This window comes from Chelonia mydas, chromosome 2 (genome assembly GCF_015237465.2).
Source record: "Chelonia mydas isolate rCheMyd1 chromosome 2, rCheMyd1.pri.v2, whole genome shotgun sequence".
Classification (NCBI taxonomy): Eukaryota; Metazoa; Chordata; order Testudines; family Cheloniidae; genus Chelonia; species Chelonia mydas.
Genome location: NC_057850.1, coordinates 86,110,548 through 86,128,316, shown reverse-complemented (window position 1 = coordinate 86,128,316; position 17,769 = coordinate 86,110,548). Strand labels below are relative to the sequence as shown.

Below are 17,769 nucleotides of genomic sequence, written 5' to 3'. Positions count from 1 at the left end.
CCTGAACAGAAAAAATGTGCATTCCAAACTGAATTTTCACAGTAGGACACTAATACCATAACAGTTAACACATACTTTTTTTTGTTTGTAAATGAGTGTTTTACTTGTAATTACATTGTTACATGTAATGTCACAGAAAGAGCACCTGCTGCATGAAATTTCTGATAAAGAGTTCAGAAAAGGTTAAAATAGATTCATTTACTCTAGGATGGCAGTTATAACTGAGGTGATTTCCACATGAGTGAATAAAATTGAAACTAGAGGTATTTTTCCCCTCCTTCCCTTCTAGTAGCTTCCTCATGTTTACTATGAAGAAAGTGGATGATCATCTTTACAACTTTTGGGTTTGGGGGTTGATTTGTTTGTGTTTGTTTACTCCTATGCTATTTTCTTAGATAGTTGATTTTGTCTGTCTAAAGAAAGGCTTTGACACCTCTGTAACATGCATATTTGTGTCAGCACAGTAATATTACATTTATTACATCATCCATCATCCCCCCTCTTGCTCTTGAAAAAAAATAAATGGCTAACAGATTTGTAAGGGAAGGAGCAGAAGGATAAGAGCTAAACCAGCTTATAACAATTAATCATATTAAACAAGCATATTGATCCATGCCAGAAACACAAAAATTAAAACATACTGCTGGTTGCATTTTTGTTTTACTTACCAGATTTGTAATCTAATTTTCTTTCCTCTTAGCTCTACTGTTTTGATTTTAAAATCAACACCTATAAATAAAATACAGTAAACAAAAAGAAAAGGAGGAATAAGAAGCAAAAGCAATGAGGGTGTAATTTAAAATGATTTTTTTTTTGTACCTGTGCATGTGTGTTATACTAATACACTCACAACACTTTGAACAAACAGGGATTTACACCACTATGGGCCAGCATGGGGAGGGGAGGGAATAGAGTTATTTCATATAATCTGAGCTATTCAGCCCAACCACGGTTGAAAATGTTTTTCAAGCTACGCAATATTATCACTAGCAGCTCTAACGACACAACAGGAAAAAAATATGGTATGATCACTTCCTTCCCCTCTATTCATGTTTTATAGTGATTGCCAGGAACAACCAAGCTCTAATTATGATTCGGTCACAGACTCCTCCCATATCATGAACAGAGTCAACCTCTCTGCCTCAATTTTCCTGTCTGTAAAATGCGAATAATATATAGCTATTTCCAGGTGTTGATGTTTAGTATTTGTAAAGCACTCTGAAGATGAAAGTGCTCTATGATTTTATCCTGGAGTTGTACCTGGTTTAAAATATTATCAATGACTTTTACATCTGTGTTTCTGTTATAAATTTGACAGATGTATATTCTGTAGACGTTGCTAAACTCTGAAATATGGCTTCCCATACTTTCTTTGTGCAGGAACATATCTGGGGATGAAATATAAAAAAATATTGCTTCTGATGAGTGAAAATACTCCAGTTTCAATTTTTTTGTTGTTATATTGTGAAGAGGTTAATGAGCAATTTCTATGGGTGATCTCTCACAAATCAACTAGAAAGAACATTACTTTGATATTACAGTGGTTATATAGCCTTGTGGTGCAATATTATCCAAAACATTTGCCAAGTTTTAGAGTGCACACTAAATATTACTTAACGATAAATCCAAGCAAAACATTCATATGCAAAGTAATATTTCAAAATAAAATTTAAGTTTATAGAAAAATCACAGGCAATTGACAACATAAAAATGCCCCATAAATCCATAAAACCCAAGCACACAAGGATACCTCCTCAACTACGTGAAGTGCCAATATGCTTAGTGTTCCAGGATATTTTACATACATTTTCTTGTTTGTCAGTTTCAGTCCCATTCTCTTAATGTCACGTTGTATGAAGATATTTTCCTTTGAATCTTATTCTTGAAACCCACACCCCCACAAAATACTACTACATTTAAGAGAAAGAAAAGGCAGGAAGGGATGGTTCAGACTAATATAATTAAACTTACACAGAAATGCAGAAGTATACTTTGTCAGAACACGTCCCCCCCCCCCGCCACACACACATTATTTCACATCACAGTGTAAACCAGTAGGGTAAAACAACAGAAACACAGAGAAGATAAAATACTTTGGAAAGCTGTTTTTCTAAAGACCGCATTGGCTAAGGGGCAAGTGTCCAGCTACTAGTGCTTGGTAGAGGAGTGGACTATAAAAGTTTTATTTAAAAAAAGCTGAATTTGGCCCTTTGGTTTTACAGCCCTTGACTTCTACACACACTAAAATATTTTAACATTGGTTTTCATGACTAATGGTATAAAACCTGTTACATAGCAAATCTGGAATATATTCTAAAGTTAGGAGCTTTGTTTAAAAGCTATTCTGTCAACACAGCAGTCTACCTTAGCTGATTTAGCTACACTGCTGCAGAACAGGGAGGCCAAATATAATTATGTGACCAAATTTTAATATACAAAGTTAAATTTTAAGAAACAAGAAGGATCCCCTCAACTCTATTTTAGTCTACCTTATTTTAGTCTGGCTAGGCTGAGAACCAGGGCGATAGACTATATCTATTCGCTTAAACAAAGCACACACACATTTTAAAATTTTCATATTGAACTGTAAACACAGTAGACTACAGAACCAAGTATTCCTCTTACTTTTACCCTTATACTTCCTCCCACCTGCTTCCAAATATTTAGCACACTCACTGCATCTTAAGGTATATTGTAAAGTTCTTCAAAGCAAAGAATGTGACTTCTCATGTTTACATCTAACAAAATGGACCCCAAATCTTCTTTGGGGGTTCAGGACACTACTGCAATACAAGCAGTAAGGAATAAGATGAATTACAATATGCGGCTTGAAATTTAAGCAGACATTGTCAAATACTTTATAACCCCCCTACTTTAGGGTTTTTTTAAAAAAGGATTCATAAAATTCAGAATATTTTAATGAAACATGATTAAAAACTAATGAATTATTTTTTCTGCATTCTTCGAAGCCTAATTATAACATTATGCTAGAGTTAAGTAAAAGAAAATGAAATTGATTAGTCTGAATATGGTGTCCAAAGTATGTGAACTACAAAAGGACAACATAAAAAATTTTCAATTTTTAAAAAAAGTGTTAGTAACACAGCTAGAAGTTACTTTTTAAAATATAATTTCTCGACAGTCCTCTCTAATCTGCAAAATGTAAGCATCCAAAGTATCATTACTTTGTCTGTAGAGGATAATTAGGGTGCTACAGAAATATTCTGTAATAATTTTAAAATATTACATCAACATACAAAGATCTAACTCAAGAAACAAGGAAATTTGGCTTAAATTTATCTAGAACACAACTCCCAATCCAACCATGATGTCTAGTATGCAACATTCTAGTCACGATTTACCATTTAGTGAATTTTCTTTAAATCGAGTTCTTAATTTCAACATTCAGTGTTTCTCAATCCTGAGAAATGGAACAGTACATCAACTTTTTTGCCTAACACTACAAGAATCTACCCATTTGCTTGAGTAGAAAAGGAGACCAGGAAACTCATCATCGTGAGGAGCCAAATGCTAGATTAGCATTTATCATTCACACCTGTAGCAGGGGCTGATCTAAATCACAAAGGCAGCAGAAGGAACACAGTGCTGCTGGATTGTTGAAGTGCATCATATTTTCCAAGCAGGAGCTTTGTAAGTTGTTGTCTTGAAGGAAACAAGTGACAGGATGCAGAAGTGCACAGTGGAGGAGTACATTCCCCTATAGAATTATTCCAGTGATTTAACATTTAAAAGTTAGTTGGGCCCCCTCAAAAGACTTCAGAGCTAAAGCTCCAGCCTGAGCTACAGCTTCCACGCATTATCTCTGCAGCTGTTTTTAGAGAGCCAATGGGAGCCCTGCTAGCCCCCAAGTTTGTTTACGCAAATTGGCTAGCAAGCTCATTCCTGCAGGCTCCAAAATGATGTGTAGACAAACTCTAAAGGTACTCTAAAGGTACATGCTAATTCATTCTAATTCAGAAGTTAATTTGATACTTATTACAAGTGTTTTTACAATAAGAAAGTGTTATTTGTAGAGCTGCCAAGTGATTAAAAATTATTCATGATTAATAAGACAATTAAAAAATTAATCACAATTAATTGAACTGGTGAATAATAGAATATAATTTATTTAAATGTTTTTTGGATATTTTCTACACTTCCAAATATATTGATTTCAATTACAACACAGAATACACAGTGTACAATGCTCACTTTATATTTATTTTTGATTACAAGTATTTGCACGGGAAAAAACAAAAGAAATCTTTTTTTCAATTCACCTAATACAAGCACCATAGAGCAATCTCTATCATGAAAGTTGAACTTACAAATGTAGAATTATGTACAAAAAACTGCATTCAAAAATCAAACCATGTAAAATTTTAGATAATGCTGCCCTCTTCTTAGTTACAATGTCACCAGAAAGTGAGAACAGGGATTTGCATTGCACTTTTGTAGCTGGATTGCAAGGTATTTATGTGCCAAATATACTAAACATTCGTATGCCCCTTCATGCATCAGCCCCCATTCCATAGGACATGCTTCTATGCTGATGATGCTCATTAAAAAAAATCATGCATTAATTAAATTTGTGACTGAACTGCTTGGGGGAGAATTGTATGTCCCCTGCTCTGTTTTACCCACATTCTGCCACATATTTCATGTTATTACAGTCTCAGATAATGACCCAGCACATGTTCATTTTAAAAACACTTTCACTGCAGATTTCACAAAACGCAAAGAAGGTACCAATGTGAGATTTCTAAAGATAGCTACAGCACTTGACCCAAGGTTTAAGACTCTGAAGTGCCTTCCAAAACCTGAGAGGATCGAGTTGTGGAGCATGCTTTCAGAAGTCTTAAAAGAGCAACACTCTGATGCGGAAACTACAGAACCCGAACCACGAAAAAAAAGAATCAGCCTTCTGCTTATGGCCTCTGACACAGATAATGAAAATGAACATGAACTGGTCTGCACTGCTTTGGATTGTTATCGAGCAGAACCTGTCATCAGCATGGATGCATGTCTCCTGGAATGGTGGTTGAAGCATGAAGGGACATACGAATCTTTAGCACATCTGGCACATAAGTATCTTGTGACGCCCGCTACGACAGTGCCATGAGAACGCCTGTTCTCACTTTCAGGTGACATTGTAAACAAGAAGCGGGCAGCATTATCTCCTGCAAATGTTAACAAACTTGTTTGTCTGAGTGATTGGCCGAACAAGAAGTAGGACCGAGTGGACTTGTAGGTTCTGAAGTTTTACACTGTTTTGTTTTTGAGTGCAGTTATGTTACCAAAATAAAATAAAAAAAATCTACATTTGTAAGTTGCACTTTCACGACCAAGAGATTGCACTACAGTACTTGGATGAGGTGAACTGAAAAATACTAGTTCTTTTGTTTAACATTTTAACAGTGCAAATATTTGTAATAAAAAATAATATAGCCCACTTTAATTGATTTGTCTCAGAGTTGGTAAAGGCAACCCCCATCTTTTCACGGGTGTGTGTTTGTGTATTCTCTTACTACTGTATTTTCCACTCCATACATCTGATGAAGTGCGGTTTAGCCCATGAAAGCTTATGCCCAAATAAATTTGTTAGGATCTAAGGTGCCACAAGTACTCCTCCTTCTTTTTGCTGATATAGACTAATACAGCTACAACTCAAACTACACAGTTAGGTCGACATAAGCTGCCTTTCATCAACCGAGCTGTAGAAGTTCTTGACTTAAATTTGACTCCCACTGACATAAGTGCCTCTGTACGCCAATTTAGTAACACCACCTGCCCATGCAGAACGGATTCAAAGTCGATGTAATTAGGTTGACAGAGTGTCAGAGCAGACACTGCATTGCTTTTGTCAACTGTTACTGGCTTTCAGAAGCCATCTCACAATGCCCCACACTGACAATACAATTGATACAAGTGCTCCTGGTGAGGACGTACACCTCCGACACAAGAGGTCAAGTATGCACGCGCGCACATACACACACACACACACACAATGTTTTAGTAACTGTGGTGGCTGTATGCCAATGTAAATTAGGACGAGATAATTTTGGCCTTAGAAAACTATTTGGAAACAGCTTAATTTACAATTTCTGCTGTAGTCTAAATAGGTTTTTATATCATGCTCATTACTGTTGTATATGAGCACAATCCTGCAGTGCATTAAGCAAGGTGACTACACATCTATGTGTCTATTCTCTCATTCTCCTTCCCTAGAGGGAGAAGCATGTGCAGTGAAACGTCTTGTTTTGGTTGGCTTGATTTTTTGTTTTTATACAGCACAGAAATGCAAAATCAGTATTGCTAGCAGTACATCTAGCTGTCTCCCACAGAACTTCTGGCATTTCTAACCAACTCCAGTACTTTCCACTTAATTTGAACACTATCTTAAAACTACATTTAATTTTATTAAAATCTCAGGAATCCTTTATGTTGACCAAATTTTGCATAACTCAAATCACTGACTATAGCAAGTTTTAATTTAACTAACAAAGACAAAATTTCGGAATGAGCAAACTTAAAAAAAAAGGGGGGGGGGGGAACTATCCAGATCTGTGATTTATTGGTTGCTTTCCACATTAATAGTACTGTTACAAGAATGTTGTTTAAAAATATCTTTTGTCAGGGTATGTGTACCTCATGTTGACAATAAGGGAACAAGGATAGCAAACAACATAAATCATTCCTAGTCTCCTCAAAGATCAGTCACAACGTCTTTGCTAATTAAATTTTAATCACTGAAATAGAAAATCAAACAGAATATTAACTTCTGATTTCTACAGGCTCCTTCTAATGTCCCCATCACACAATCTCAGGAGAGCAGAATTAACCACATATTTTGCATTTGGTAGAAAATTCTTCAAACCTTAAATAAAATAAAAAAACTGGCACATGCAAAGATGCATGGTATACCCAACCTTTTTTTTAATTGTAGCCTAAGTATCAAAAATATTATTGAAGAATGAGTAGACACAGGAGACAAATGCAGCCAAACCTGAGGAAATAGCAGCAACAGATCAGAACATGACCTGCGTCAAAAGACATCAATAAAAACTGCAATTTAGTCTGCCACCTCAGCATTTGGTGCTTAATTATGCAAACACACTGCAAAAACTGCACAGGATATAATCTGATAAAACAGAACACTTGATAATTCTTAGTGTTAAAAGTGTATTAAATCTGAATGAGATTTTTTTTAAAAAAGGAGTTCATGTAAGCTCTCTATGCCACTAACTATACTCATCTAAATTCCATTGAGGGAGCTGTTTGGTGTCAGCACTACTAAAATGAGGCCACTTATGCTTATTTAGGTGCCCAAAAGGGGGAATGGATCAGTGTTCACGTTGCACTCCCCGTCAGTACCTGGTCTGGCAAAGCTAATGATCCAACTAGCAGACCAAATTCAGTGATGAATCCTGGTCACATGACACCGAAGGCATGTTACACATATACTAAGAAGGTGCCCAGATATGGAGACAGGATCCTAACTCTACCCAATCTGTATTTTAAAAGCTTAACATGCTAGTCATCATAAACCAGTGGTCAAATGTATGCAAACTATGTTAGGAGATGATAGGTGCACCTGCTTACTCTTACTTTGAAATAAGGCATGAACTTTGTGCTAGCTTATGATGTTTTGGGAAGAGCCAACAGGCTTTTATAATTCCCTTCCCTTTTAAAAAAAAATCCCTCCTCCCACACCAAGTCTTCAGTGTGCCACAAGCAATGAATATGTTTAAAATAAAACCATGCTACTCATTCTGAAAACTGAAAGGAAAAATCCCGAAATGTCTTTTCCTTGTGTGCAAGTTGGAATCGAGGGCTGTGTGTTTTGGATGCCCTTATTTCACAAACACCAGCACCACTTTTGCCATCTTAAAGCCTCCCACTGGGGTCCAAATCTATATTGCCTACACATTCAAGACTCTTAGGATCTTCAAAAGGACGATTTGCATGAGTAAGGAGTGCAGAATTGAGCCTCTGATTCATATTTATTAATTATTAAGTGTTCTCACATTGTATTGATTCAATGTATTTCTTTCTGGAAACTTGCCTAACATGTGCTGTCCTGGAAAAGTCTATTAAGCAAGTGATTTTTCCTGCAAATAGAATGCGTTTGTCAAAATATGATTAAAAGCTCGAGCAATCCCTTATTAAAATATTTGATATAACAAATACAAGATTATGCATTAAGCCATGCTGTAAAACCTTCAAAACCTAACAGAGAATGTACTATTTATTATTGATAGAGTAAACATGTGAACTCTGTATTAAAGCGATTCCTATAACTGATCAACATGTGCATTTTTAAAAAACATACTGTATTTTCGTTACCATAAAACCTTTTGCAATGATCACATTTCTAAGAAGAACTAATCAGATTTTAGGATACCTCAATGTACAACTTCTAATGGGCATGTTATGTGTGGAACTAAACAAACTGACAGTATCCTTTTAAAAAGTGACTGAATAGGTCAAAAAAAGTAACAGCGTGCGTGTGAAATTTGCAGAAAATCATTGAGTGCATTAGTAACAGCCAAAATGAGGGTAAATCAGTGAGCATGGTTAGTATGATGCATCTTGTTATTGAAAAATCATTTGATACTGTTGCATATAACACAGATTGACTAGCGCCAAAGGCTGGCCCCAGGCAGATTAAAATGTGCTATTCTGGCTTGGGGCAAGGGGATTCTCAAGCAAGGCACAAACTGAAAAACATAGTTGGGGTAGTTCCCCCTAGTTAAAGTATAACAATTTGTTTAGTTTTTTAAAAGGACAAAGGGGAGCTCCTCTGGTTAAACATTTACTATTTCAGGTTTATTGAAAACAATTTTTAAAGGAAAGAGGCAGTCCGAGTCATTTCAGCACACAAGTGACTTGGAGGAGCAGGAGAGGAAAGCAGCAACAAAACAGACAAACCGAGCAGGCGAATTCAAAATTATTTGAACAGATTAAATTTAAAGCCTATAAACTAACCATACTAAAGCTTTGATCCAACGTGCAGCGAGGTCAATAGAAAGACTCCCATTGACTTAAAGGAGCATTGAATCAGGCCCTTACTTTCTTCTTTACTGAAATGACTCATGTAATCAAAGGAGAAGAAAAACTTATATAGAAACCTTTTAAAACGAAATGTAAAATGGTATGCCCATTTTTAAAAAAAATTTGCTCTATCAAGATTCTTTTAACTAGTTGTTTTTAAAATAAATTCAAAGTGAAGCCACCCCTTTCAAAGAGCACCAAACAGGTTAAAGATCAAGAATGATTCATGGATGAAAACTAATGCATTAACTATACCTGCATCAGTTTTGGCACCAGAAAGTTGTAATTGGATTTCCAAAATGTTTTAATCATTAAACAGCTTTTTATAAAGTAAATCTTCAAATACATTTTTAAATTGCAATGGCAGAACAGTGGGCAGAAGTAGATTTACAGTGCTTCAGGCTAAGAAGTGTACCAACATTTTGGCAACGGGAATAGGAAAAGATGAGCAGCAGACTTCCTGTATTAACTAGATTTATGGGTTAATTTGAATGAATATTTGTATTTCCAAGACTTGTGATGGAGGAAGTTGCATCTGTGACAAATTACTGGGTTCCCAATATGTAGACCAACAGAAAACTCAAGACACTTTTAAGCCAACTGCATTGCCCAGCTTTTAAAAAAGTAGAAACTATTGATGCCATAAACTCAATACTTTAAATCTGAAATCTAACATTTAAAATACACTTTTTTAAAACTGGGTATACTTGTCACAAATGATCTCAAGGTACTCTGTGCAAGAATATGGTGGAGGAGACTTGCCCCAACACTCTGGCCAAATTCAGACGGGAGTACGTACATTTTTCCTTTCAGCTGGTTATCATATACTTATTAACTTCTTGTCCTAAATTGTGAATTGCTGCCATGTTAAGCAGCAGCTAGGTTTCACCTCAGAGATTATTACACTTCAGTCATGGGTAAAAAAAAAAATTTCACCATATATAATTCTCAGCTTCCAGAGATAAAAATACAAACCCATAATTCAGTATCATCTGCGTGTTTTGTTGCTTCTGACATTATCTCAGCTGTTCACAGCCTGGACTGAGTTTGACAGCTGCATTCCACACTCCTTGCTAACCTAGAGCCCCTATATTTACTGTCATTACAATAAGAACTAAACTTGGTTTGCTTACATGCTCTCATTTATGTACCAATTGTGGGCTACTAGTTGTTCTGACTGACCCATGGTGCCAATATAACCAACACAAGAAAGGTTTTTAAAGAGAACCAATTATTTTGTGTACTTATTTGGGGGGGGGACCCACATTTAACCCTTGCATTACACATTCCTAAATACCATGACAACATCTCTCTGTAGATTACTTGCATCGCAAAGTGTACAACAGCTAATATTGATTAAACTTTTTGCAGTAAGCATGCCACTAGCTCTGTTTGTGAACAATCTCCTGCTGGACTTTTGGATTTTACCAGAAGAAAAGTTGAGAACACAGTTTCTTCTGGCATAAAACTGACTGCATGCAAATGCAAGTGGCTTCTTTAACCATTACTTGAACATACTACCAGGTGCACCACTTGTTTATTACACACCCAGATTAATATGATAAGTAGTCAAATCAAACACATTATAGAAATATAAATCATTTCTAGAATCAAGCTTAATTGAGTAAATGTATTCATATGTAAACTGAGCTGATTTTTCATTAAAAAGGTACTCTTCATCTACTGCAAGTCTTCTCTGAACTCACAGAATTACTGTCTTCTTTCTCAGCTCACAGCTACAATTACATCAGTTATTGGAGAGCCCTTTGCACTTCTGCCTGTCAGATAGCAACAAGTCACACAAAACTGTATTCAATCCACTCACCAAATTTCCATTTGAGAGCAAGTGATCTAGACCTCTGCATCCCGCCCAAGACACACATAAAAAAATCCAACCCATGAGCTAGACAGGCAGAAGGCCTCTGAAAGCATGTCACCTCTATAAAACTCCAAACGGCAGGAGTGAGATTTAAATACAGGTCTTTCATCATCTGCTGCCTCAAACTGCTGGGGGGAAAATAGCAATCCTGAAAATGCTAATATTTAAACCATTTTTGGTATCTATATATTTTATCATAATTATCCAGTGTCTGAAGATTTCAGCTCAGGATAATACCAAGTATTACTAATAAGTAAAAGGAACAAATGTTTTAAAAAATTGACTAGATTTTAAGTTAAAAACCACCTACACAAAACTTAAATGTATTTTCATGTAGAAGACCCAAAAGACCCCCTGAATCCTGACAATTTGTTGTTTTCCGATCAAATTTTCCTATAAACCCCCACCACCAAACTCTCTTGTAGTGTGAGGAACTCCTAAACAAGTCACTGACTACACAGGGAAACAATGAAAACTGAATTACACAATACTGTCAAGTTTCAGAGTAACAGCCGTGTTAGTCTGTATTCACAAAAAGAACGTAAGAGCATACAAGAAAACATACAACAAAAGAGCATAAGCTTATGCTCAAATAAATTGGTTAGTCTCTAAGGTGCCACAAGTACTCCCTTTCTTTTTACAATACTGTCAAATGTGCTAATATTATGAAAGATCAATACTTTTATTCTCTATTTTCTTTCAGTTACAGTAATCTCTGGTGTCAGTGGAAAGAGGCAATGCTATCCCTAAAAGGATAGCAAGAACTATACCATCAGTTTGTGCATACATGAAGAGAATGACTTTTCTAAACAAAATACTATAGCATCTTTGTCAAAATACCTAAAAGTACAAATAGAAGCTGTGGTCTAATAGTAAGATTACAGACCAACTAAGAGCCACTATCTTCAGGTCTGGCATACAAAATTCTACACAGCAACATTTTGTTACTCATTTGGCAACAGCATCCAAAATTAGTAAATATTTGAGATCCAGTAAGCTCCTGTTATATAAATATAAAATTAAGGAAACAATGCTCTATCCAAGGAGTTTATTATTTAAAACAGCAAAGCACTATAGATATATAGTACACCATATGCTGCTATGAGGATGTGCTGTTGAAATCTGACAGGTCATTTTTGAAAGTCTTCACAGAAGTAGTGTGCTTTTGAGGTGAGATTTTTTGTATTATTTATACAACAGAAATTTATAACTTAGTCAACTAATTTTGCATTGTGGAATATGTAAACAAGCACTAAAATGCCTTATCTTTTCAAATGAATCACTTCCTCCCCTCCAAATGCACTAGCCCAGTGTGCCCATAACATCACTCAATAGGGGCAGAGAGCAGCCATTGGCTCCTACAGACCTGAGACACCCAACCATTTTATCAATCACATTTGAAATCCTGTGTGTCAGCCTGGTGCCCTGAACAGCCTACAAGTTTCACTTAAGAGATTATTAAGCAGCTAAAGAAAACATTTTGAACTTTGGTCTGTTTGGCTTACACTGGTACAGCTAAATATAAAAATTAGTGTATAGCTGGGCTGAGACCTTCAATATCAAGTAAAAAAGGAGAGAATTTTTATTCTAGTCTTCAAACTATTTTAAATACAGATTTACAATGATATCACTAAATCCCTTTCCCCATGTATATCTGTTCCTTCAGTTACATCTAGCTTCCTCCTCCCAAATTTGAGCTCAAAGCACATTCAATTTACCGAACTTCTGCCCCCGCCCCAAAAACAGGGAAGCACGTCCTGCTGGATCAGTCACAAGATTTTCACTTCCGCTTCAACCACACTCTTTGTAATGCCAGAAAATCATTCTCCCTGGATAGGTGATAACAGGGAAAAATAGGAAGGTGCTTTATGATTACAACTGAAGACCAAGTTCTGATCTAAGTTTAACTTCAGTATGGGGTTACTTTGGATTTACACCATCAGTATAAAAGTAGAGTTTATTCTACCTTGTATTTTCTTTCCAAGTTGAAGACTCCGTGCTAGATGGTACGAAGAATTAAGGGGCAACTCTAGTACATTAATTTGGGGTTAGGAAAAGCTCTTCATGTTCTACTAACTTTAGAGTTCTCAACAGCTCTCAACTTTAAAACTTTAGTCACGAAGACTTAAAATAATGCTTTTATTTTCAAGTATTTCTACATGTAGTTTGGTGCAAGTAGATTTCCTATGCCCATTTGATGTTGCTATACTTTTTAGATCAACTCTTTTGTAACCACACCATCATTTATTTCCTGTTTTGTTAAAATTAGGAAGCTTTTGTGCTTGAATCACTGGTTTATCTAGGAAATCAGATTTGCTCATTATAAATACTCAGATAAAAACTGACCAGTTTCCAAAGCACAACTCCCTGCAGTACTTTTTGCACGCCCTTAATCATCATGGAAGATCAACAGGGTTTTACTGCTAATCCCACCCAGAAAGAGTGCTTAACACAGGTCAACAACAAATTTTCTTGCATACACCTTGTTCATCATGGAGAAGACTAAGGGTATGTCTACACTGCCCATGTCGCAGCGCTGTGACATGGACAGGCTAGACGTGCTTTGTCGCCAGGGAGAGCTCTCCCGGTGATTAAAAAAAAAAATCACCCCGAACCAGCAGTGATAGCTTTATCACCAGGAGTGCTATCTATACTGGCACTTTTCAGCGCTAAAACTTTTGTCGCTCAAGGGGGTGTTTTTTCACACCCCTGAACAACTAAAGTTTTAGCGCTGAAAGTGGTAGTGTAGGCATAGCCTTACAGAGGATAAATTCCAATCATAGTCCCACTTCCTTAACCTTAAATAAGCTTGTCATGGGTTATGGAAACTAACAGTGTTTCTTCATAACACCAAAATCAAATCTATATTAACATCTCTTTAGATGGTGATACCTCTCTGGCACTTTTATATTGCACATTTCAGGTTTTGTAACAAAAAGCAAAACCTGTGCTCCTAACTTCAGAACAATGTATTTTCATATATATTAACAGCTGTTAACAGAAAACAATAAGCACTACCAAGTTTAGCTTTTCAAAGAAACCAGCAAGGAATAAAAGAGTTGTCAAAATAAACATTAAAACTGTCAAAATAAACACAAACTGTAACAGCAACCATTTTAGAATTAATTTGTCAGAGGAAGATACCTCTTTATTTCTAAAAAGCAGCACTATTACTTTCCATCAGATGTTTAGAACTCTTCAGGCTCCAAGCTGCAATTAAGCACACATTTTACAGAAGGATAGCCTTAGCATAACAACCACCTTGTCACAACACCGAAAATTCAGCTCCAAAAATAAGCCTGTAATAACAAGGCAGACTAAAATTTGTTTTCAGGTTGCTCTAGGATTGATTCTTCCTCCCCTTCATCCTTCATTCACCCTCCTGTGCCAAAAAAATACTCCACCTGACAGGGTGCATACTGATGACTAAACTAATAGCAAAGAAACATTTGCTATAAAACAAATTGTTTGCTCTGCTATTTGCTGTCCAAGACAGTGAACTACATACACAACCCCTGACCCTGAACCAATATTTTCATCCACATTCAGTTTGCTGTGTATTGAGGTACCTTTTTAATTGTTGACATTTAAAATACTTGCGTTTTTTACATGCAACATGGGAGGCCCTGACATCCACCTCCTATTACAAGAGCACCATTAACGGCTTGAGCGCGTCTTTTAAGAATAAAATTGAATGGTCTGTAACCGATCACAATACGTGCCAGCCTTATCCTGAGGAGACAGGGCTCTACACTTCTCTCAACACCAGTGACACCCCCCCCCACACACACACTCCCCGGGAAGAGGCTCTCTGGGAGTTTTCTAACGTGTGATTGGCCTTTCTCCTGTTTTCAGCGCTCACGTTACGTTTCCAGGGGCTGCTGGGGCCGAAGGTGAGGCGCCTGAGGTGGAGGAGTTCAGAGGCGTGAGGCTTGGAGAAGGAGGAGGGAACTAATGTCTGTGTCGTTCCCCCCCTTGCTCTGAAGGTCGGCAGAGCGACCGGCGGCGGGGACGTGCGTGCGGCTGAGAAGGGCTGCGGCAGGGGCGCGGAGAGGGCCTGAGGGGGGCTGTGGACAGAGCAGCAGCAGCGAGGGGGCACGACAGGCTGCTGGCGGGCGGGGGTGGTCAGTGGCGGGGGCAGGCTGCAGCCTCAGGGCACCGGCCCGAGGGGCGGGCGGGCGGAGCCCGGCCCCAGCTGGCGCGGGGGCAACGCAGGAGGCGCGGCGCTCGCTGCAGCGCGGGCGACAAGAGCCGGGCCCGTGGGCCCGCCCAGGCCGCTCTCCCGGGGGGCAGAGGCGGAGCCGGGCCTGAGGGAGAGCCCGGCGCCCGCCCGGGGCTCTTACCCACGGTTGACTTGCAGGCCTCGCAGAAGGTGTCGTCGGTGAAGCGCTCCATCAGGCTGGTCTTGCCCACGCCCCGCGAGCCGATGATGATGACCTGCAGCTTGAAGTCGGCCGGGCGCGGCGGCTGCTTCCTGCGACGGGACTGCGGCCCCGAGAGCGCCGGGGAGCCCCCCGCCGCGAACTCCCGCCCCGCGCCGCCGCCGCCCCTGCGCTGCAGCCCGGAGCCCGGCTCCATGACCGCAGGCGGCTCCTGCGCGACCCCGCCCCGCCGGCTCCTCGAGCGCGCGCGCGCGCTCCGCTGCCCCGGGCCTGAGGGGAACGGGAACTCCGCGGCCGCCCGGACAACGAGCGGCGGCCCGCGCCGCAGCCAGCGGGGCGAGCAGCGCCCCCTAGAGCGCGGGAGGGCCGAGCTGGGAAACCGGCCGTCGCCGCAACTCGGTGCCGGCGGGGGCTGAAAGGAACGAAGGCGCCGCTGCGTGCGTGTCGCTAAGCGCGTGGGGGCACGCCGGGGGCCAGGCCTGCACGGTGCCTCGGTGCGGCCTGTGCTGAGCTCAGCTAGGCCCGGGGGTCCTGGCCCTGCCCCTGGCTGGAAGCGCAGCAGCCAGAGCTGGGGATCAGCATTTCCTGTCTAGGCTAAGTGCACCTGCCGTGTAATTTTAGCCACCTGGGTCCCAGGAGATTAGAGAAAGGAAGTAGGTGAGGTTTGATGGGAACAACTTCTGTTGGGGAGAGACACAAGCTTTGGAGCCACACAGCTCTTAAATCCACACATTGGATTTATGGCTTATTACAACAGCCTATAACCCTCTAACCCCCTTTTTGTCCTATGACTGCGGTGGTATTAAGGCCTCAGTCTACCATGAATAGGCCCTTACTTAAGATAAACTATCTGTTCCCACCTTCCTCAGACCTGAAGAAGAGCTGTGTGTGAAGACAGCATTTCTCCTCATCACATCAGCCTCTGGAGGCAGTAAGACAGGTCTGGTGGCCAGTCCTCCCTACATTGTGTTTTATAAAGATAAGGTGGTCCTGGATCCTCACTCCAAATTCTTCTTTCCAACTTGATCTGGCAATTCTTCTGTCCCCAAGCCTCATTCACATCCAGAGATGTCAGTCTGCAGTTTTAAGCCGTGGTAATTGTAGTCTCTTTATGGGATCTCTGCAGGGTTATGATTGCCAAACTTTGTCTTGAAACAGTCCCTAGTTGCTTGTCAGATGTCTCATCATGCCTCAGGCAAGTACTGCATACACTTCTCCTTCTAGCAGCTGTTGGATCCCAAAGAGCACTTTGCCAGCAGTCTGCAACCACCCCACTCTTCCCAGGGTACCCCCCAGATGCTCTGCCTCTGTGATCCCATCCTCAACAACTTCTAGCCGAATGCCATGGACCCTCTCTTCTCATGGTAACCTGCATCCTTCCTGAGCAGGAGGACAAGAGCAACAGCAGATTCACCCTTAGTGCCAGGTTTCCAGATTCCCAGTTCCACATTTAAACCATATAATATTCAGAAGAGAAGGTGAAAATGATTCATGAGATAGGGAGACAAGGCAGGTGAGGTAATATCTTTCATTGGACCAACTTTTGTGGGTGAGAGAGACAAGCTTTTGAGCTACACAGAGCTCTTCTTCATGTCTGGGAAATGCACTCAATGTGTCACAGCTAAATACAAGGCCGAACAGGTAGTTTAGCATAAGAAGTTAGCACACATGCTAAACTATCTGTTCAACCTTGTGGTGCTTCAAGAACTTCCAAAACACGAGGAAGAGCTCTGTGTAGCTCGAAAGCTTGTCTCTCTCCCCAACAGAAGCTGGTCCAATAAAAGATGTTACCTCACCCACCTTGTCTCTTTAATATCCTGGGCCTGACAGCTACAACAACACTGAATACAATCATGAGATAGCTCACAGAGAAGGGAACACTCAGTCGAGAGCCAGCATTCTTGGAGAATATAGCGATAGTTCTGGTAGATGGGCTAGGCTGAGGTGAACAAAGGAAGTTAATGGAACTCGAAAATTTTTGAATTTTTGCCAACATTTTAAAATTTTTTTACAAAAAGAAAAAAAAAATTGCGGTTTTGCATCCAGATTATACAGTGGATGAAATCTTTCAAACATATGACATTTCAGTGAAAGTGTTTAACAAATAATTATGAAAAATTTCTGAATTTTTGATGATCTCCAATGCTGAATATTGTCAGGGATGGAGCAGCCCAATGGCAAGATAACAGCAAACAGCTGTCAAGACCACATGTGTGGTTTAATATGTGATGAAACAATCCAATGCTGCACGTGTGTGATCCCCATAGGGAAAGCTATTAAAGGAGTAACATGGTAAGGTATCCTACTCATGTTAAAATCAGTAGCATCAAACCCCAGGTAAAGCCAGAAGGAGAAAGCATCTGGAGAGGGTACACTGGAGATGTGGTTTCATCCTTCCTTATAATACAAAACAACATGCACTCTTACCTCAGAAGTGGAATTGTCTTTATGTCC

The 17,769-nt window shown here is 39.5% G+C and overlaps 1 protein-coding gene across 1 annotated transcript in view; it reads right to left on the bottom strand.

Annotated features, from left to right (window-relative positions):
- RAB12 (RAB12, member RAS oncogene family) overlaps window positions 1–15,598 on the bottom strand; it is a 33,610-nt gene extending 18,012 nt beyond the window's left edge. Inside the window, exons 1-2 of the mRNA XM_037892840.2 lie at window positions 15,277–15,598; window positions 669–729 (exon numbers count right to left, since the gene is read on the bottom strand). Of these exons, the coding sequence (XP_037748768.1) occupies window positions 669–729; window positions 15,277–15,511 (296 nt within the window). The 5' untranslated portion in view covers window positions 15,512–15,598. The remainder of the gene's footprint in view (window positions 1–668; window positions 730–15,276) is intronic.
- Between the last annotated feature and the right edge of the window lie 2,171 nt (window positions 15,599–17,769).